This window comes from Bison bison, unplaced genomic scaffold (assembly GCF_000754665.1).
Source record: "Bison bison bison isolate TAMUID 2011002044 unplaced genomic scaffold, Bison_UMD1.0 scf7180017864333, whole genome shotgun sequence".
In the NCBI taxonomy this organism is placed as follows: domain Eukaryota; kingdom Metazoa; phylum Chordata; class Mammalia; order Artiodactyla; family Bovidae; genus Bison; species Bison bison.
The window spans coordinates 1,235,874-1,257,399 of record NW_011494905.1 but is presented as its reverse complement, the minus strand read 5'-3'; the positions used below and the strand labels follow the sequence as shown (position 1 = coordinate 1,257,399).

Below are 21,526 nucleotides of genomic sequence, written 5' to 3'. Positions count from 1 at the left end.
GGCGGGGACCCGGCTCTCGCCGAAGCGGACCCCGGGGGTCTTCGGCGCATCTCTCCGGGGCCACCCGGAGAAAAGGGCAGGGAGGGGAGCGCAGCGGAGCCTTCGGGGCCCGGATTAGCGGAATGGAGAGGTGGGGGCCCGGAGAGGAGCGGGGCCGCGCCAGCCCTGCAGCTTGAGTTTCAAATGAGCTCATCCTTTCAAATTGGCGCCGCTCTTTATTAAATTTGTTTTTCCGGTAATGCCACCCACAGCTCTACCTGGGGTCGGGATCCGGGCTCGCACCCTTCCCACCTCATCCCCGGGGAACGAGGCGAAACGCGGCGCCCACCCTTTTTTTCCCACCGGGAAGCAAGTTTGCCCAGTTCGAGCCGGTTAAGAGACCCCTGGAGGGCGCCTGAAGGCGGAACCGGAGCGTGGAGTTCTGTGCGTGCCCCTCCTAGACCCCCGCCAGTTTCATCACAGCAAGGTTCTGAGTGCTTTAATTTCTGTTTTAAAGGTAAAGTGGAATTGCATGGGAAAATCATGGAAGTTGATTACTCAGTCTCCAAAAAGCTCAGGTAAATATATTTTGCTTAGTTTTTTTGATTGGTCTCACATATAAATAAAAATACATTCAGTTTTTTTTAATGTGCTTGTATAGTTTTTAAGAGGCTTTTGTTTGTTTTGTCAGTGGAGATAAAATAGTTTAGAAAGTTACATTTTTTACTTTCATTATATAAGGTGTTTACTGTACTTGGAAAATATCTGGTGCCTATTGGGGGTGGGGGTGACGAACACTAGTGTTAAATTTGCTGGGACCATTTAACTTGTTTATGAAAACTTGCCTCCCCGCCCCCCCCACTCCCACCCTAACCCCCAGCACAATGGCAGCAAATGCTTGTCAAGACTTCCTGTGAGATGTTAAGAGTAAATATTTACTGTGTCAGCTAAATTGCTTAACTAAACTTCGCGATTAATTAGTTTTCTTTTTTAGATAGCTTAAATGTTGAATAATAAAATAATTCAGTTAAGGGTCGATATTTTACATAACGTTTTAAACAAGAAGGTTGTTTGGATTGGATGGCGGTTAAAAGCCAGACTTTTTTAGTCACTGAAACTACTGAATATTGCTTCTGAGCGTGTTGTTGTTGTTGTTGCTTTTAAGATACATTTGAGGCTAAACAAATATCACTGTGAAATTTATAATTATATTTAAGTGCACTGTTGTTAATGAAGAAGTAAAAAGTTTTGTGGAGGCTGGATTTCTCCACAGTGATTTGCTTACATGAGAATGTCTATGAGGAGAGATTGAGGGAGAACATCTTTGTTTAAAGTTTATTGTGGACTTTAAATTTGGGCCCTTTATTACTCATTCTAGAATTTTTTTCTATGTGTCGTAACTTAGTTTATATCCCATTCACATACATTTCTTCACCATTAGTCATTAAGTAGCTGAATTGGAGACTCTAAGTGAAGTCTGTGACTTACCACCTTTACAATTTGTAATTCTCAACAGTGTAACCATTTACTTGATTTTTGCCAAAATTGAATAGATTTTAAAACAAACTATTCTACTTTTTAAACACATAGATGTTTTGTTAAGGGGTTTCTAAAAATGTGTGCAAATTTCCAGGTATGTTTTAACTAGGCAACAAAATATCTTTTGTTTACCAATGATTCCAGTGGCGTATCAGAAAACTACTCAATACCTTTAAAAAAAAGAGGCAAAAGTTATGATTTGCAGTTTCATGTGTAACATTAAGCTAGTTCTCTCTAGGAAGAGATGTAATGTGCAACTGATAGGTTTTTCAATTAAGAATTTTAAATTTGTATACTTAAAAAAATTTTTTTTGGCTTGATAAATCTAAGTTCAAGCTTTCTGATATATTAACTATTTATTGTAAGTTAGAATTACTCATAACATTTGAATATTGGATGAATATATTAAACAAGGTTTAAAAGAACCACCCAAAATATTTGATGGGTTGTGTTTCTATAAATATCTAATTCTATTGACTGTATAGTTGTTTTGAGTTCTTTTTTGGAGTTATAGTTAGTGAAAAATCAGTAGAATTTTAACTTTGGTTAGTTGGTGTCTCATTTCATGTTGCAAAGAGCATTATTTAATGTGGCAATGTAAGTGAAATACTAGTTTATCTACAGTTATTAACATCTCTTGAAACTTGTCACAAATATACTATTTTTTAACTTTTTTCTTTCAAAATGCAGAGGTTATTTGCTGTTAGCTGGAGGGTCATTTAAATGATTTTGTTGTGTTTATAAAAGAGTTTAGAATTAAAAACTTGTCCCAAATTTTTAGTATTAATTAAAGAGCAATCTAGGACTTTTACAGCCCTATTGGGACATGATTTCTTTGAACATTGTGGGTGATATGAAATACCTAGGAGGTAGATTACAATGCGCTGTGTGTGATTCACTACACTGAAGACGTCTGACATACCAAATGTATGCATAAGCTGCTGCTGTAGAGGGTTGCTTCATTTCTGATTGGACGGCTTGAATCTTTTTTTTCTTTCCTTTATTAGTTTAAAATGCAGAAATTAGTTACTGGTACTGCAGGCTAAGGGAGAGATAACTAATGACTGGTGTTGTGTACTGAGCTCAGACTCCTGGGAGGAGGCAGCTGTGTGTGCTCATGTACAGGGCTCCACCACGGTGGGGACTCTCAAAAACAGGGTACTGTGACATTTGAAACCAAAGCTTTTATGTTATATGGTGACTATTTTGGTGTTCTTTTGTTGCACTTCCATGAAAATTAACAAGTTAAAAGTACATTTGTCGGCGTCAAGTCAGTTCTATATGTGGTTTTTGTGTTGGTAGAAGTGAAAATGTGAAGAAAACAGTTCATCCTCATTGCTTGCTTACTTAAAGAACCATTCTGCCATTGAGTGCTCCTTTTCTTTATATTGTTCTGATTTCTTTCTGTTCTCAGGAATCATTTTTAACATCTACATTCCAGATAGATTTTTTTAAGCTAATGATACTTGGGAGGGGATGTTTTTTATCTTAAGTTATGAAAATATTGGCATGCCATTTGCTTACCAATTGGATCTTTTGTTAAATATCATTCTAGCATCATTTTATATGTGCTGTTATTGTGGACAGACTAGATACTATTATTTTCTCAGGGTCACTCAGAAGTAGAAAACTCTTTTCTTTTGCCACATGTGCTTCATTCTTATTAAATGTAAATTACTGTAAAGTAAACCATGTACAAACCATCTATTTTTCTTAACTTTCTAAGTTGGCTTCGGGCTCTGTTGAATAAAAATCTTCGATTCTTTTTTCTCTATTCATATTTCTTGGTAGTATATAAGAATCAAAGATTTCTTAAAGAAGAAAAAACTGACAAAGGGTTTTAAAAGTTGTGGAAATGTCCTTGATAGAAATTTCATTTTTGATGTTGATGAGAGTTTAGTTTAAAAAATTTTATATGCTGTTTATATCTACACACATGCACACAGACACACACACATATTGCATAAATTGTTTTGAGCTAAGACTGACGCTAACCTGAATGTGCTTTGTAACTAAAGTTGAATGATTCTGTGAGAAACAAAACTTTTAAAAATGCAATTTCTGCCCACTTCTAGGAAGTAACTAAGTGGTGCTAGACATGCTTTCACTGAGATGGTGAGAATACTATGAGGTAGTGTAGGAAAAAGCTATGAATTTGTCTTTCATGAGTTAAAAATCAGTAATTGTGTTCTCTCCAATGCAAATGAATTTGGTCTCCTATAGGAATGTTAAAGAAAACAGTATCTCAATTGTATTTTGCTTGTATGTACTACATTGTATTTAGTTGAATTAAATACCAAAAAGAAAAAAAAACCAACCACCCAACCTCAAGCCCTCCCTGCAACAAAGGCTTTTGATGGATCAATTTTTAATTTTGTAGCAACAGAAAAGACTTCATTAGGTTAAAATCACATGTTACCCTATTTCATTTCAAGAATTTGTTGAATTAGAAGTTAATGCCTGGATTTAATTGTATAGATTACATGTGTGTAATGTATATTAAAATATATATATTTTATATATATATATAAGACTCAAAGGTTACTTATGATTTGTTTTTGAGTTCGACATTTAGCTTCTCATTTTAAAAAAAGGCTAGTAATTTTTTCATACACTTCTAGGTCATGCCATATAAAATTATGCATTTCTGTGACCTTTGCGAGATAAGCATTGAAATTAAAATAGAAGCAATAAAGAAAAAATTACTTAATAATTCAGGTTTAAAACTCTAGTTTGTGTTTTTAAAAGACTGGTCATTTAATATTTTTACATTATTTGGTTAAATATTAAAAACCATTGAAATCTACAAATCAAAATAGATGTTATATACTGCTTGATTTTCCAATTTGCCAAATTTATATCAATTTTAAATTATATTGTAGTAATTTATAAAAGTGCTGAATGGCTAAAGACATAAACATTAGTTCTAAAAGACGATTTTGTGATATGTAATACATTTGCCAAATTGTGTTTTCTTAAATAATAGTGTTTCTTTGTACTTATGACTGGATATAAGACACTGGTAAGGGATGGTCTCAGGTTTTGTTTTCTTATTATGTTAACCTGAGATTATCATTTATATAGAGAAGGTGAGAAGATTAATAATATTTGTATAATACTTTTTATATGTAATGATCTAAAGTACAATATATTTTCTTTAGAAAGAAAAATTTTAAAGAACACTGAAGATTTAGAACCAATAGATATCAAAATTAACATTTCACTATTATTTTGAGTAAATGTTTTTATTTTGTGCGATTATTCCAATTTTTAATGGGTGAATGTAAATGACATTGAAATGTACATACAGGATAGTAATTTGAGCACATTCATTAGAAGTCAGTAAAGCTATGAAAATCAGATTTCTATAAGAACTATTTATACATATTTGATACTTTCAACTTTCTAAATATTTGCTGTCGATTGCTGAATCACTCTTCCAAGTCTGGTAATGAAATCCTCAAAAGTAGATGAGCAATTGATCAGCATTGTCACAGGACATTATTTGAGTTTAAGTGTATCATCTCTGTGATTCAGTGGGGTGTGTGCACATGGGTGTGTGTGTGTGTTATGGGAGACAGTAGTTTCAGACAGAGATGGTATCAAGAGGGAAGAAGAAGAAATCTTTAATTGAGCAACAAATGTTCTGCTATTCATTCCTGACAAGGCACAGGAAAATTGTTAGATGTCTGAACCTTGTGGTGAATGGAGTCAAGTGCAGTGATGTGTGCTTGCATGATCTATAGCTCTTGCAGGTGGTTAACCTGTGGAAGCGGGGGCACAGTCACCTGAAGTGGCTTCTTTAGTGAGCATGCTGCTGGAAGGACCGTCCTATGCAAAATATTCTCTCCTTCACTTTTGCTCAGATGTCCCCTCTCAGTAAGAGAGTTAGCAAGTAATTCTATGTAGGCTTTGATTTTCTGTAGAAAATTCAAGATCTGAATATGTATTTTCATTTAGAAATTCTATACTGTGGAAGGCAATGTATTTTTTTGTGCAACAAAAGTACTCTGAATCAGTTTCATTAGAAGCATGGCATTGAACTGGTTTCTTTGGAGGCTGTTAAAAGGTTGAATTGTAGATTTCAAAATTATGTTTTTAAAAATTCTATTTAAATATCAGCAAAATGTCTTCAGTGTCCTTTGGTATTGGAGAAGAGAGGGGTGGGGTTGGCTAAGCCAGTTTTTAAACTAATTTTCTAAAAATTTTAGTCAGAAGCATAATTTCTTAAAAGTTATGATTAGCTTCTTAATTTGAAGAATGGGACAGTTCTGTTTAACAAAACATGTCCAAATAATTTATTAGTCAAGATTTGTCCTTTTTATATTCAAATTCAAGCTCAAATTAGTTTGGATAGTCATTCAAAACAATATCATTGAAGAAAACATAATAGCAAATAAAGAGCAAACACCTACCAGTAAATATAACAGTATTTCACTTATCATTATAAAATATTTTTAAAGACCTTTTACTTTATAATTTGACTTCATGCTTACAAACTTGTAATTTTCATTTGGTGGCATAGACTGTATGGGTTCTATTTTGGGCAGCAAAATTGCAGAGTGCTCAGAGCATTATTTTTAAGGTTTTTCTTTTCCTGTTTTGATAATGTACTTTAGTCTGGTATTTCCATAAAATAGTGAAGAAAAATTATTTTCTCTTACAGGAAAATTCAGATTTTGTTACTTTGGCTTCCAAAGAGGAGGGAGAATATAATTACTGTTTCCTTAATTTGGTTTACCATTTGATGGCATGTTGAGGTGTTGAATAATCCAGAGAAAAAGGGTACTTTTGCATTAATAGCAGGCGGTCAAGTCCAAAGTGATAACTATTATTTGATAGATATGCTTCTTCTCCAAGTCTCTGGTTCTCACTAAATAATAAGCTTACATTTTGGAGATACATTTTATTTGTTTATTCTTGGGTTTCTTGGTTGTTTATTCTATGCTTTATTTCTTAAAATGTGAAGATTTAGTTATAATTTTCCCATTCTGCTTATTATCAGGAATATTTCATAAACTAGGTATTTCAGTAAGTCCAGTAAATGAAAATTCAGAGTTCTGATGCATGTTTTAGACTTTCTTTTATCTATCTATGTTATAAGAAAATGTTATACCTAATAATGACCAGGGAAATCTGTATGGGACCATTGCAATGTGAATGATATTTTTGGTTTTTCTTATTATATAATTATTGTGTACCAGTATGTGAGGATTTGCCTTAGCGGGTGATGCTTAGACTTTAATTTTTGTTTTAAATGTGATCAGAAAGGTAATTTCATGATTCCATGTATGGACATGTAAATAATACTAGATGGATGTTTACTTATGTGCCTGTATCTTCCATTCATATAATACTGATGATAACCCAGGCTCTTCAAAACATTATTTCATTTATTCTAAAGAATAATTATCTGAAGAAGAGCAGTTAATATTATTCCATTTTTTAGATGAAAAAACTTAGTCACAGAGAAATTTAATAATTTGCCTAAAGTCACATGGCTATTAAATAGTAAAGCTAGGGTTAGAACTTCTGATTCTCAGTCCACTGTGCTTCATCTCCATTCACTTTGTTTAATTAAAAGTTGTCTGAAAGTGTTATTACTGATAGGTTCAGAGGTTGCCATTCAAGAGGGAAGGAAAGATATAAATATAGATTTTGTTTGTGAATCACCCTTTGCAATGATCTTATTCTTATTATCAATCCAAAATGATCTGTACTTTGTTACAGTTTTTAGGAAAAATTAGAAACAGAAGTCATTTTAACATTATTAGCAGCATCACTGTGGTTGCCCGTAGACAGAAGTGGGGTATGCCTAACCAAGCAGGTTGGATTTTGATGTTGTTGTTACATTGCTTTTTTCAGTGGTTGCATTCCTTGTGTTATGAAACAGGACATTGCCGAGAAAGAGATTTCAGCAGCTGAGCCATACGGTCTGGTCAAGACTCTGTGCCACATGGTAAAGGAAAGTCAGGCTCAAGGAATCACTTGGGTGGGTTCTTCCCGGGTTTCAGCCAACCCATTGCTAGAGGGCAGGACTGCTTTTGGTGAAGTGTTTTCCTGGTAGCTGCCAAGTCTTTCCTGATATTTGGTGTCTGTCTCTGCTTTTCTTTCTGTACAGACTGTGGCCTTTGGCCTTTCCTGTGGGGGTGAAATGAACGTTAATAGAATAGCATCTGTAAAGTCCCCGAGTTCCTCATTAATGATATATCACTCAAAAACATACTAAATAACTAAGCATAGGAAGAATAGTCCATTTCCCCTTAGCAGTAAACTTTACCTGCGTTATCCTCTTGCTACCTTTAACTTTTGTGCACTATCATATTTGTGGTGGTGGTGGAGGGACGAAGGAATTATCAAGAAAAAAGTAAATGAAGGAAGATGATTTCCAACTCCTCAGGCTTTTCATTTCTTTAACTTAGTATACTGAGTCCAGGGTTGGGTGTTGCATATTCTGTGGAATCCTGACTCAGAAGATGGGGAAAAGGAAGAAGGTAACTAATACTGAGTAGTTGGTATGCTAGGCATTGGACTAGGCCTTCTTCGTATCTTACTGTATACAGCCAAGAGAGATCTGATTTTCATACCTTTTACAGATAGGGCTGTAAAACTTTAACTCCCCAGCAACTCCTCTTTCCACCCAACCCAAAACTGCTTCAAAGCAGCAGTGGCTGTCTTACCCTTGCTCACCTTTATTTAATTTGTATACAGTAACAATAGCCTAGCAATAAAGTAGAAAGTTGTCATGTGTGTATAGGTTATAGAGTAACTTTGGATGTATTTCCTAAATCAGAATTAGAGACAAAATTAACATGTATACAGCAGATATGCTGAGGAAGATAAAGGACTGATCTTTAGTATAGTTTTAATTTAATGTAACTGAAAAACAACTAAAAGTATTAGGTCATAATTTGAAGAAACTTTCCTGAGGTGGTCCTGTAGTAGAGGCATTAGTAATTACGTAAAGATAAAAAAATAAAAAAAAACCCATTGTGGCTGAAAGTTAAGTGTAAAAAGCATACTATGTATGCAGTGGGGAGGAGGGGGAAAGAGGGTCTGTACTTATATCCTCTGACTCAGATACCTTTTTTAAATCCTGAAAAAAAACACTCAGACTCTTTAGTGTAGGACCTAGAGTGTTATACAAAGTGTGGCCTGCTTTCATTTTTTATCTGTATATTTAAAAATTATCTATGATTTGGAGAAGGAAATACAGTATTCTTGCAAATTGTCTTCTATAAAGTTTTTCATCTTACTAACATGAAAAAATTTTAAACCTTTTTGACAATGAAAAAGTCAGTGAAAGCACAGGGAGTAGAAAGAGTTATATGTTCTTTTTGATACAGTATTTAAATATATTATGCATTCATGACTTTTAAGTATATAGGACTTGAGATACAATTATACTACCAATGCAATGAGATAAATAAGAATTCTGCTTTCTAGATACACAGGTGGTGCTTTTTTGATAAGAATGTAATTTTATGAAAAAAATTCATTATGAGGTAAAAAAATAATGGCTTTTATCAATCAAATATTATCAGAAAAATTTTCAATACCATGTTTATATCTTCACTTTTGTGCTTTCTCTTAGAAAATAAAGCAAAATATATTCACTGAGGTGTGGTTCCATGGACAGTTTAACCTTAAACCAACTCATAAATAGAGGATATTTCAAAAAAGTTCATGTGAGGATAGGCTATATAGTTTTTGTTAATGTGGAACTGTTTACTTTAGTCCCTCCTGATCTTTGTGATTTTAACAATGAATTTTTGAAAAGTGGATGTTTTGTCTCATCATTGTGTGGATAGGGTTTTGGAGTAAAAGTGTTTGTGCATCTTTATATGAGAGTTGGAGGTAGATGATGAAACAGTTTAAGGCTGAAAAAATAGAGTTTAACTTATTCAATTATTAAGAGAGAAAAAAGGGAGGGATGGAAGAAGGAAGGAGGGAAAGCGGGATGAGGAAGGGGGAGAGAGAAGGAAGGGAGAAAGTATACAGGCAGCCATGGAAACATAGATGACAGAACTTTGTCGTGCAGCTTGTACACTCTTTCTGGATTTCAGAGCACGTGGCAAAGACTAGTACTGATGGTGGGTGGGAGACTAAGGGACTCCACTGGGTGCTAGCAGGGCTGAGTCTCACACAAGTTGATCTTTGACGTTTAAAAACCTCTCAGAGTATGTGTTTGGTCTGCCCCACAAAAGGTCTTACATTTCTTTCTTTGAGGCCCTGTACTGGCCACTTCTCCCTCTCTCGCATTCTCCTTCCCTTTTACATTTCCTTGGGGATGGCCGGGCCCTTGGGGATGGCTGGGCCAGGGCTGGAAGGTGCCTGTTGTGCGGCCTGCCTCCAGCCTGGTGCCCCTCACTGGCAGAGTCTGGGGAAGTGGGGAGGCGTGTGCATGCTTGCTCAAAATGCTGGAATGTATGGGCTCTGTGGCTCATGCTTCCTGGGAGTGTGCCACAGACCGGCTCCTCCAGGGTCTCAGTGGTCGTGGGGGTCAGTCCTTGTAGGCTTTTGTGAGGGGTTGGAAACTTGGGAAGGGATTTCTCAGTGCTGAAAGTTTAGGCTACTCCCCCCCCCCCCCCCAGGTATATTTGTATTTATTCTTTGTAAAGAAAAAGATCTGTTAACAACAACAACCACCACTGAAGAACAGAAAGAAAAAAATATATGGATGCATAAATAACCGTAAAGACCATAAATGGTCTTTCTCCTGCATCCAACTACACTCTTTTCCCTCTTCTCTTCAAACTGATAGTGATGTCTTCAAATCGTGGACACTGAATTTATAAACTAACTGCTTTAAAACTCCCTGAATTGTGTCTCTGCTAAAGATGATGAAAATCAAGGATCTTTAGAAACTAGATTTTAAGTTCAGATTTTTTTTCTTAATGTAGGATTTAATCTCCTTTTTAAGGAATAAAGAACAAACTGCTATTGGTTAATATTTTTTTTTGGTTGCTTAATTTATTTTTTCAGATTTATTATTATTTATTTAGATACTTTTTTTTCCTTCACAAAAGATTTGAAATGACAAAGGTGCTGGTGGCTCCATTATTTGAAAAGAAGACTGGGATTTAGGTGTATAAAGTAGATAAGTTAAAAAGGGATTCTGTTAAGGGTTATAAAGGACTGAGCACAGGTGGCTGGTTCTTACGTAATTCTTTATACATCTTAAGAGGTTTGCCAGGGAAGAATTATCTCTTTGGTTCATTGATTTTTGTGTTAATGATTTGCTGCATGTATCTATTTCAATAGTGATTTCAAAACAGTCATTTTGATATTGAAAATGGTTTGTGGCTTTAGTTCACTTATTATAATCATGGTCAAGGTGTTAACGTGTGCATGTGTGCTCCATTGCGTCCGACTCTCTGCCACCCTGGGGACTGTGTAGCCTGCCAGGCTCCTCTGTCCATGGGATCTTCCTCCAGGGGGAATCTTCCCGACCCAGGGCTCAAACCCACATCTCCTGCATTGGCAGGCAGATTCTTTACCACTGAGCCATCAGGGAAGCCCCAAGGTGTTAATACCTGCCTTAAAAATTTCCAGGCCCAAGTCACAAATTTTATTCCCCACAGTAGTGCTTTTAACTGTATGTTCCACAGAGCCTTAGGATTCTAAGGAGATGCCAAATTTATGGGAAAAGGGGGTAGACATATGTACCTGGGGGATTCTGGCTTCTTACCCACCTTTCAATCAGGAGACAGCTGCATTCATTGCTTTTTTACATATTTGAGTTTGGTCTGGAATTTGGCTTAGAAGAGGGGTTTGCTGCTTTGAAGAAACACTTCAGAAGTATCTGCCCTATAGTATGTAATTCTGGGGCTTGAGTCCATTCATTCCTTGATCAGGTAGTCTAGCAGATGCAAAGCTCTCTCCTGAGGAAGTTTAGACTCTGCCTCCCTTACTTCTGAATCCTGTGGCATGGCCTTCCATCTCCTGTCACTTTCGCTTTAGTAACAAATGTTTGCTTTGCCAACTACATGCCAGACTACTAAATCTATGGATTTTTCTACAATCAACAGCACAGATTGTTTGCCCTTCAGGAACTTTGCAGAGAGCTCCTTGGGCAATGGTTGTACTCTAGCTCTTGGCAGAGTCATTAGTGTCAAATGACTTTTGAAGAGTGAAGGGTCCAGTGGCATGGGACCCACTCATTCATCAAGAACAAGTTTCTACTTTGGGAGGTCCAAACAGGATGGCCTTTATATCCCTTTTTCAAGCAGAGAAGCTCTACTTTTATCTGTTACATGTTTGGGTTCCATGAACTCAGAGGTGATCATCAAAATACTTTCACTTGATTAGAATTGGACTTCCCTGGTGGCTCAGACAATAAAGAATCTGCTTACAATGCGGGAGACCCGGGTTTGATCCCTGAATTGGGGAAATCCCCCGGGGAAGGACTTGGCTACCCACTCCCGTATTCTTGCCTGGAGAAGTCCGTGGACAGAGGAGCCTCGTGGGCTACAATCCATAGAGTAGTAAAGAGTCAGAGGGGACTGAGCGAATAACACTTTCACTTTTCAGAATGGATGCCCAGAAAATCAGAAGGGACATGAGCCATTATACTCTAACACACACACACACTTAAGTCAGTCCAGCATGTAGGATTCTTGTTCAAAAAACAAGGTATTACTTAAAAAAATATATATATATATATATTTATTTATTTATTTCAGTGATTTCTTAACCTGTGGCCAAAGACTCTTGGGCCGAGTCCTTATAGTCTTGAAGGAAGGACTGGGACACTACCCTCTGAGCTCTTCCTCCATGCCCCTGTGCTTCATCACTCTGGCTTCTTGTAGACTGGTCTTGAAAGACTGATGATTTCATATTCACTCAAGTTTTATAGTCAAGACTGTTCTAAGACTGTATTTATGAGGGTCCACATTCAGATATCTGTAAATGACATAAGTGGTGGCATGGAGGGGTTCTGTGGAGTATAAGAGGCCTAATGGGGTATAGGAGGCATAGCTTTAGTCAGCTACAGTCAAAAGTCAGAGTTCTTATTTTAAATATTTAAAATTTTCGACCATTGAAAAAGTTTTGGAGACACTGTGAGTCAGAGAAGAGAGCAGGTTAATCTGGCTCGTGGGTTGCCAGTTTGCAGTTTCTGCCACATGAAAATCTGCATCTTCTGCAAAAGTATTGCTGAGGACACTTCATTATGTTTAGTATCTCTTACCCTTAAGGTTCTCTGTGAGTGAGAGGGAAAAGTACTTCTCTTGATAAACTGGATAAACTTGTATGTCTCTTATCTAATGGTGATAGCTATTTGAAAGCTCAAAACTAAAATTAGGTCTCAGAGCAACCATCCTTAGTTTATTTTTCTGGAATAAATATGTTCTCCATTATATGGAGTACCCTATAGTGTTTATCTTTATGTAGTGATCTTATTTTGTTTCTGTTATATTTAGCCATCTAAAGTCCTTTGGTAAATACAGAATGTACATATGCTGAATATGTGACACTCGTAAGTTTGTATAGTATTTCGGAGTACACATTCATAAAAAAAAAATAAACCTCTATTTTCTCATGTAACTGGAGGAACATGTTTCCACATCAGTCAGAATTCTTCTCCAATTAAACACTAGGCAAACTATAGATAATGGTTTAAACCATTTCCTAAGAAAATACGGTTCTTGTATACCCAGCAAACTTTTTTAAAAATAAGAACTTGAGTTCTGCCTATAAGCCAACATCTGATATAAGACATGTAGTTTTAAAAGCATAGAGCGTACTTGGTAGGAAAATTTGGTGGTGAAAAAAATTTGTTTTTAAATATGTTTGAGAAATGTTTTGGTGACTCTTGCACTTTCTGGTATTTAAGTTGAGGAAATTGAAGGCCATATGGATTCTGTTTCTGGGCTCTAGGTATGGTAAATACTCATTAAGGCCAGACTAAATGAAAACTGCCAATTGCCTAAGGGACCTTTAAAAAAAATGAAAAACAAAAAACTACTCTGACAGTTGGAATTAGCATTTTTCAAATGTATCTTTTTGTTCTGTAATTTACGTGCATAATGAAATAGCTCTTTAGTGATCACCAAGTTAGGTAAAGCACTTGTTTTGGAGAACGTTGTAAGTAAGTCATTTATGGTCAGGCATAACGGAGCGAGGGCTTCCCAAGTGGCGCTAGTGGTGAAGAACCTGTCCGCCAACGCAAGTAGACCTAAGAGATGCCTCTTCAATCCCTGGGTCAGGAAGATCCCCTAGAGAAGGGCATGGCAACCCACTGCAGTATTGTTGCCTGGAGAATCCCATGACCAGAGAGCCTGGCTGGCTGCGGCCTACAGGGTCACATAGAGTGGGGCACGACTGAAGCTACCGAGCATGCGCATCTTATAGTGGCGTGGGCAGCTTGGTAACAGGTCAGTTGATTGAATTGTGAGGTGATAGGAAAAGTGATGCCATGGTAAAAAGAACCTTGGGGGGAGAATAGCTTTTAAGAGGGAAATCAAGTTTTGGGTGTATTGAGTTTGATGTCATATGAGATATGCAAGTGGAGATACTCTGAAAGCAGCTACATGATGCCAGACTGAAATTTAAGTTAGAAGTAATTATTAAAGTATAGTTTTAATAGGAGATTTTTTTTTTTCCTTATAGGCAATTTTGTAGATACTGTTGATCTTAGGATTTATTGGAGCTTAAAATGCAACTCATCAAGGGGTGGGTGGAACATGGACTTTGGAATCAAAATCGACTGAATTTAGACCCCAACCATGTTGCTTACTAGTATCTTATCTTAGAGCCTAACTTTCAGCTGTCAAATGGGATTCTAATACTAAATAATTAATGTTACTATGTAGTTTATATAACAATGTATTAACATGCCTGACACAGAAAAAATTACAAATATTGCGTCTCTCCATTTATTCACCTTAAATTTGTACTGGAAATAAATGCCTCACTCCAAAAAAAAAAGTTAGCAAGTCATCTGTGTAACCCATACAGGATCTGGGAATTCAGGGTTTTAAGTGACTCTCCTTGTTTGTGATGGATCTAAACAGTCATCAGTTCCCCAAAAATAGCTAAGTATTTTTTGGGGGCTGGTCTTTTGAATTTTAAAAATTTGAAGTACCATGAGATCTGGTCTTATTTTTTATTTCCACTGTTGCATCTTGAATGCCTTGAATACTGGAAACAGCTGCTCATTAATTATTTTTGAATGAATTAATTAAAATTAAAGTCATAATAAGATCATTAATAATTTACTTTTTTTTTCCCCCTCCTTTTTCCCCCTTCTTTATTTTCAAACAGGGTGGGGAAAATAGTAGTTCAGAGATTTTGCTTGTTTGTGAGGGAGATTTTCAAACTTTTTACTTACTCTTTGGCTTAATTAGAATGAAGCCTTCATGGGCATTTTAGGTATGAAATCTTTTTAAACTGAGTTGAGCTGTAAAAGAGCAGTTGCACAAAGATACAAAATAAATATTGGAAAGCAAAGTTTTGGATTTGGTGGAACCAGAATAAGTTTTGCATATCAGTTAAAAAAAAATAAAAATAGGTTTAATCTTAAATTCAGTATGATTACATGAAAATATAATTTTCCCTGTAGATATTTCTCTGTATAACCCAAATTGTATTAAAAATCTGCTGAGACTCACAGAAAAACCTATTTGATAAAAACAGAAGCAGCTGTCCTTCTGTTGCAAGATAATAAGTGGATACAAGAATCAAACTTAAGGTGTGTTTTTTTATGTAGTAAATCAAATATCAGTTTAAGCCGTCAGGCTCAAAAGTTATTGTGGAATAAACTGACAAGTACAAAAATGACAGGTTTACCAATGGGCAAGATAATCCATAGCCAAGGTAGCGACTGATCTTAAATGTTAGTTGCAAAGCAAGATGCTGTCAAATGCTCTGTATTAGTAACCTGTCGCTGCATACAAATTACCCCCAAATTTAGCAGTTTGAAACAACCAATGTTTATCATCTCACACGTTTTCTGAGGGTCAGAAACATGCAGCATTTTAGCTGGGTTGTTCTAGCTCAGCGTCTCTCACGGAATAGCAGTCAAGTTGCCACCCGGGTCTGTAGTTATCCGAAGACTCAGCTGGCCTGGAAGATCTGCTGCGAGGCTCACTCCTGGGGCTGTTGGCAGGCCTCAGTGTCTTTCTGCCTGTGGGCTGGAGGGCTCTGTTCCCCACAACATGGGCTTCTCCGTGGGTCTGTGCACAGCACGACAGCAGGCTTCCCTGAGTGAGTAATCCGAGAAAGAGTGACACCACACAGCCTTTTATGGCCTAGTCACTGCATTGCACGTTGTCACTTCTGCCTTATTTGTTTGTTAGATACAAGACTGTAGTTCTGTCCACACTCAAAGGGAAGGGATTACTCAAAAGGTGAATACCAAGAATTAGAGATCATCAGGGATCATTTAGGGTTGAATTAAGTCAATCAGGAAAAGTCAGCAAGTCAAAGAGAGACTTGGTTGCTTTGGCACTTATACTGAAAAGAATAATCCCCTTGTATTAATATTTATGATTAACTCCTTTTGGAATAAAACTAGAATTCCTTATAAAACAGCAGTAATAACAGTTACAGTTTATCGATGCCTTTTATACTCCTTATTTAATTTTCACAGCACCTTGTAGGATGAGAAAGGCAGATACTACTACTATATTCATTTCTTAGATTAGAAAACTGAGGCCCAGATTGTTCAGAGTACTTAAGACAGGGTCACTTATTCAATATTTAACTTGAGTTGTTTCCTTTTCTTTTTGTTTTGTGGCTCTTTCTGTTCTTTCTCCTGAAGAATGATTTCAGTTACTTACATTTTCTAAAACACAATTTAATTTCCCCTTTCAATTTAATCTAAAAGAGTTGATTAAAAAAAAAAAGCCAAATTGAGAAGTTTAAAACACTCTTCTTGTAGTATCAATAAAGATGTCACTTTTCTGCCAGAAGCAAGAGTCCTTTTTGCTATTTTTGTAACTGGGTGAGGTCTTATTTCTCCAAAATTGTGCCATGCTGTGGTTAGCCATGGTCTACAAGAGGAAAATATATTTACCCTTCTTTAAAATCGTTGGTTTTCTAAGAAATATGCTATTTACTATACCAAATCTGAGAAAATCTTTCTCAGGCAAAATGCAGTGGTCACTTTGATACCAGACAAGCTAGTTCTCTTCCCCACTAAAAATGCAAAACAGCAGGCCCTCTGATCTTTGGTACCTGCCTTTGTTATACATTTATTTCTTGAAGAAATTTGTTGAATAGTCATGTCTTTAAATTTTTATTGAATCTCAGTGCTTACTTTACTTCTGTATGCTGGCTTTACTTGCATATACTTCCCATAAAACATTCAATCTTTTCTCTTAAAGGTCTTGATAACATGATAGTTAATGTGAAGTGAAAATTTATTTTGAGGATTTATTGTATAAAACAAAGGAAAATATTCAGTAACCTATAATGGAAAATAATCTGAAAAAAACATATATATACAACTGAATCACTTTGCTGTTTACCTGATACCAACTCAGTATTCTAAATCAACTATATGTGAATACAAAATTTTTAATTCTATTTTTGAAAAAACAAAAAATCATATTTAACAATGTAAAATCTCAAAACATTCAAAACTTGATAGAATTAATTTGGAATAAAAAAGATAAGTTATGTTGGTTGTTTCCTTATGAACTTGGACAAACTGAGGCTTATGGAATATCACAGTCCTTTGGGAATATCTGCTTTTTAGGAAAAATATGTGCTTTCTATATTGTTTTAAAGAACCACTAGTAGTAAATATAATACAACATTTTCTACACAGGTTATATATACCAGTCCATCAAAATTTATTATTATCCTTTGCCTACTTTGCTCCCTTTTTTATGCTCTGAGTTGTTTTCCTCTTCATAGTTAAAAATCTCAATACTTTTTTTTTTCCATAAAATAGTCACATGATTTTAGTGTTACATTTTTTTTTTTCTTTAAAGAGCTAAGAGAGAACACCCCAACTATCCTCAGTGGAGAGACTGAGTTTAAGATTTGTTTCAGATTTTTATCATTTTCAAGTGTTAGAAGGTTAAAGGTGAGCCTGAACATGAATTCTGTGAGCTCAGAGGAGCAACTATGACATGTAAATCTACTCTCTTATTATTGTTGATTTTCTTAATATTTTGACTTCCTGTGGATATGTACCCAAAGAAATGTATTTTTTTCTCATTCTTCCTCAGTGACTTCTTGTTATAATCCCGTCCTGGGGGACAGGGAGCAGAAGCCATTCAGCAGGCTGAACCCCTTCCCCCTCAGGTGACTCACTCAGGTCTCAGATAATCTTGGCTTTTCCTTCTTAATTTGCCTTCCGGTTGATTTGTTTTTCAAGTTAAGAAAAGCAGCATTTGGGAAAGATGGTCCTGTTTGGTGATGCCATTTCACAGAGATACACAGGGGTCGCTGCCTACAGAACATCTCACCACAGGAGCTTTCCAGAGTTCAGTTAGGACCCCACTCCTCTGAGTGGTCCTGGGTGCATGGAGAAGCTTTTGAGGGTGGAAACATACATGTTTCCTAGATTTTCAGAAATGCTTATGGGCCATTGCAGTTGGCATTTGACTTTAGACATTCATGGATGTATCTTACAGCCTGGAGCCATGGAGCCATGCAGTGTAGCATGGATGTGGTCGGGCATTTTCCATAACTAAACACATCAGATCCTCCTTTCTGAAAACATCAGCACTATCAGTTGTTCTGAATTTGGTTGATGCTGTTCAATTCTTGACCTGAGATTATGGTTAGAATTAAATGTATTGAGGCCCCATCGATTCAGACTCATTCAGGTAAAGGAAAGATGAATGATTATTCATAGAATGTTGGAATAGGCAGATTTTTAAAAATTATATTACTTTCAATTAAGAATTGTAACCTGAGTAAATTAACAAAATGTTGCTGAAGAGCAGTCCTACTAGACCTTCTTATTGAATAGGGAAAATTATATTCATGATATCAATTATATATAAATACTTTCAAAATGTGTTTAAACAGCTTATTCTCTTGAGTAGTTTAAATTTACCTGTTATGATTTTGTTTACATTGATTCTGGTTTTTTTTTACATTGATTCTTGTTAAGTAAGCACTCCTTTCTTCTTTTTTAGTTTTTTTTAGTCTTTTATTATTTTTTAAAGAAAAGATAAATTCTAGTTCTGTCCTATTACAATTAGAAGTAATGATATTTCACTATTTGATGAGCAGTAATAATATTTCACTATTCAGTGAGCTGAAATCTTGATTTTTTTTTTTTAGGTTTTCAATGCCCTTGGGATGCAGATAGTTAATATGTGGGTACTACCTTATTCTGGAAGAATTTAGGATGATGCCTTCATAACTTTCACATAATAGAAAGTGGCTGAAATCTATCCATTCAAAAGAAAGCATTCAGTTTGAATCATGGCAGTCCAGTATTAGAAAAATTGAAGGAAGTACCTCTTTTTGGATTTTTTTCATTTGGGAAATATTCTCCAACAAGAATTCAATAACCAGTGGTACTTAACTGGGGGCTATTTTACATTTGATCATTTGCCATTTGATTCTGTACTATCCTTTAAAGGTAAAATGTAAATACATTTTAGTTTGTTTTTTTTTTTTTTAAGGTATTGTGGAAGAGTTCTAAGATTGAGCCTATCAAGCTGCATTTGTCTGAAATAGAGTGATAACCTCCAGTAGTCAGCTGTTAGTGGAAGAGGCTGCCTGGGAGCTGTGTTCTAGTGGGATACAGCCAGCCTGGGTCTGCTGACCCCTACTACATTGGCATTCCAAAGGGTACTTTCAGCATATTGTTGTTTAGTCAGTCAGTTGTGTCTGACTCTTTGTCACCCCATGGACTACAGCACGCCAGGCGTCCTGTCCTTCACCATCTCCTGGAGTTTGCTCAGACTCAATGTCCATTGAACTGGTGATGCCATCCAACCATCTCATCCACTGTTGTCCCCTACTCCTCCTGCTTTCAGTCTTTCCCAGCAGCAGAGTCTTTCTGGTGAGTCGCCTCTTCATTTCAAGTGGCCAAATTGTTGGAGCTTGAGCTTCAGCCTCAGTCCTTCCCAGTGAATATTCAGGGTCGATTTCCTTTTGGAATGACAGATTTGATCTCCTTGCTGTCCAAGGAACTCTCAAGAGCTTTCTCCAGCACCACAGTTCAAAGACATCAGTTCTTCAGCACTCAGCCTTTTTTATTGTCCAGCTCTCATATCCGTACATGACTACTGGAAAAACCATAGCTTTGACTATACGGACCTTTGTAGGCAAACTGATGTCTCTGCTTTTTAATACCGTATCTAGGTTTGTCATTACTTTCAGCATTTAATTTCACTTATTTCAGTTCTTCTTACAACAATAACAAAAAGTGTTTTTATCTTGAGAAAAGCTTCTATTTCTGGAGATTTTCTCTGTCAGGGGTCTTTAGAGACTTAAACTTCATTAACAGTGCTTGTCTGGTTGGTGGGTATATAGGTAACATTCTGTGCCTAGTTGGTGAGGTTGCATATGGGTTTTGAAACTGACTGCCTTTCAGCTCTCAATTAGCTCAGCTGAATCAACTGCTGATCATCAAATAGTGTCTGGCTAATTTAAAAAATGTTTTTGAGTCTCACTAGGAATTCAACAAATTTTTTCATCTTGGAAGAGCTTCACTTGAACTAAAAAAGCTATGTATTTTAGTCACTATGCAGTACATAGAGCGTAGGGTACAAAAGAAGCCAGCCCTCAGTCCCTTCATTAGTGAGTTACACTCTGAGAAGTCTTCTCCTCTTATTCTTTCCAAATCTGTAGAAACAAACCATTCTAATGCTAGCTTAATGTATGTTAATACATTAACATAATACAGTATTTTTGGTTAAGACTTTTTAAATGCCTGTGATGTGTTAAGCCTGAAATGAGGATGCTAAGTAGAGACTGGTGGTCTGAACCTCCTCCCCTCTCTACCTGTATGCACCCCTGGGGATCTTTAGGTTTGTTTTCCAGATTACATTTTTTAAGTCACTTGCTTCCAGGTATTCAGTAACACCTGTGTATGAGATGCTACGCTAATTGTTAAAAAAAAGTACAAAGGTAGATAAACCACAGAACCTGCCTTCAGCTTGAAAGTAAAATTAGCCTTTAGTTCCTAATCACTCCTATAATGCCTGGGGACAAAGTCCAAATTCTCTCTTTTAGGGCAGGGATTTCAGTGCCCCAGTAATGTAAAATGTGTTATGGGCAGTGGAAAACTGGCAGGTGGATGATCCCCTTAAAGATTCAGCTTTTTAAAAGGCCCCCTTCTGGATATAGCTCCCCCGAGTCATTGTGAAATGATCCGTCTCACTATCACTTCAGCTGTTAGTGTGTGAGTGTATAGCTGTGTGCACAGCAGTCCTGTTTGATAGTCTGTTCACTGCTCTAGGAAGGAAGAAATGACTTACTCATGGTGTGTACCCAGTCACCACATGGAAGGTGCTTACACATGGTTGAATGGAACTGGGTCTGATTTTATCCTGGTTTAACTTCAGTAACTAAAATTCTCAGGTAACAGTGAATTCTGATAATCTGTTACCTGTTTTATTTGATGGTTAAACAGAAAATAATTTTCTTTGGCTTATACTGTTGAAAATCTTTCCAAAATTTTCTATCTTTATAATAAAATTAATTTAGAATAACTGTTCATATTGTTCAACTGGAGAAAGTATAGGGCAGTGATTCTCAGTACAGCCCTTGGACCGTCTTGTGGGGATTTGTTAGAAATGCACAGTTTCCATCCCACTCCAGACCTGCTGAATCAGAAGTTCCCAGGTGGAGCCCAACAACCTGTGATTTAATAAGGCTGTCAGGTGATTGTGATGCCTTTTCAAGTTTGAGAGCCACTGGTGCAGGGCAACTGTTCTGAATTCTGGACACTCATGTTTTAACAATATAGTTCCTTAGCCCACCTCCAGAAATTTTGATTCAGTTGGTCTGTTGTGGGGATTAGCATAATTTTTTTTTAAGTGCCCCCATGTGATACTGATGTGTAGCCAGAGTTGAGAACCACCGATGT

The 21,526-nt window shown here is 36.4% G+C and overlaps 1 protein-coding gene across 3 annotated transcripts in view; it reads left to right on the top strand.

The window, feature by feature from the left end:
- Nucleotides 1–21,526, top strand: part of IGF2BP2 (insulin-like growth factor 2 mRNA binding protein 2) — a 170,297-nt gene that overhangs the window by 1,260 nt on the left and 147,511 nt on the right. For all 3 annotated transcript variants that reach the window (XM_010853878.1, XM_010853879.1, XM_010853877.1), the window contains exon 2: nt 497–557. In XM_010853878.1, coding sequence (XP_010852180.1) covers nt 497–557 — 61 coding nt within the window. The remainder of the gene's footprint in view (nt 1–496; nt 558–21,526) is intronic.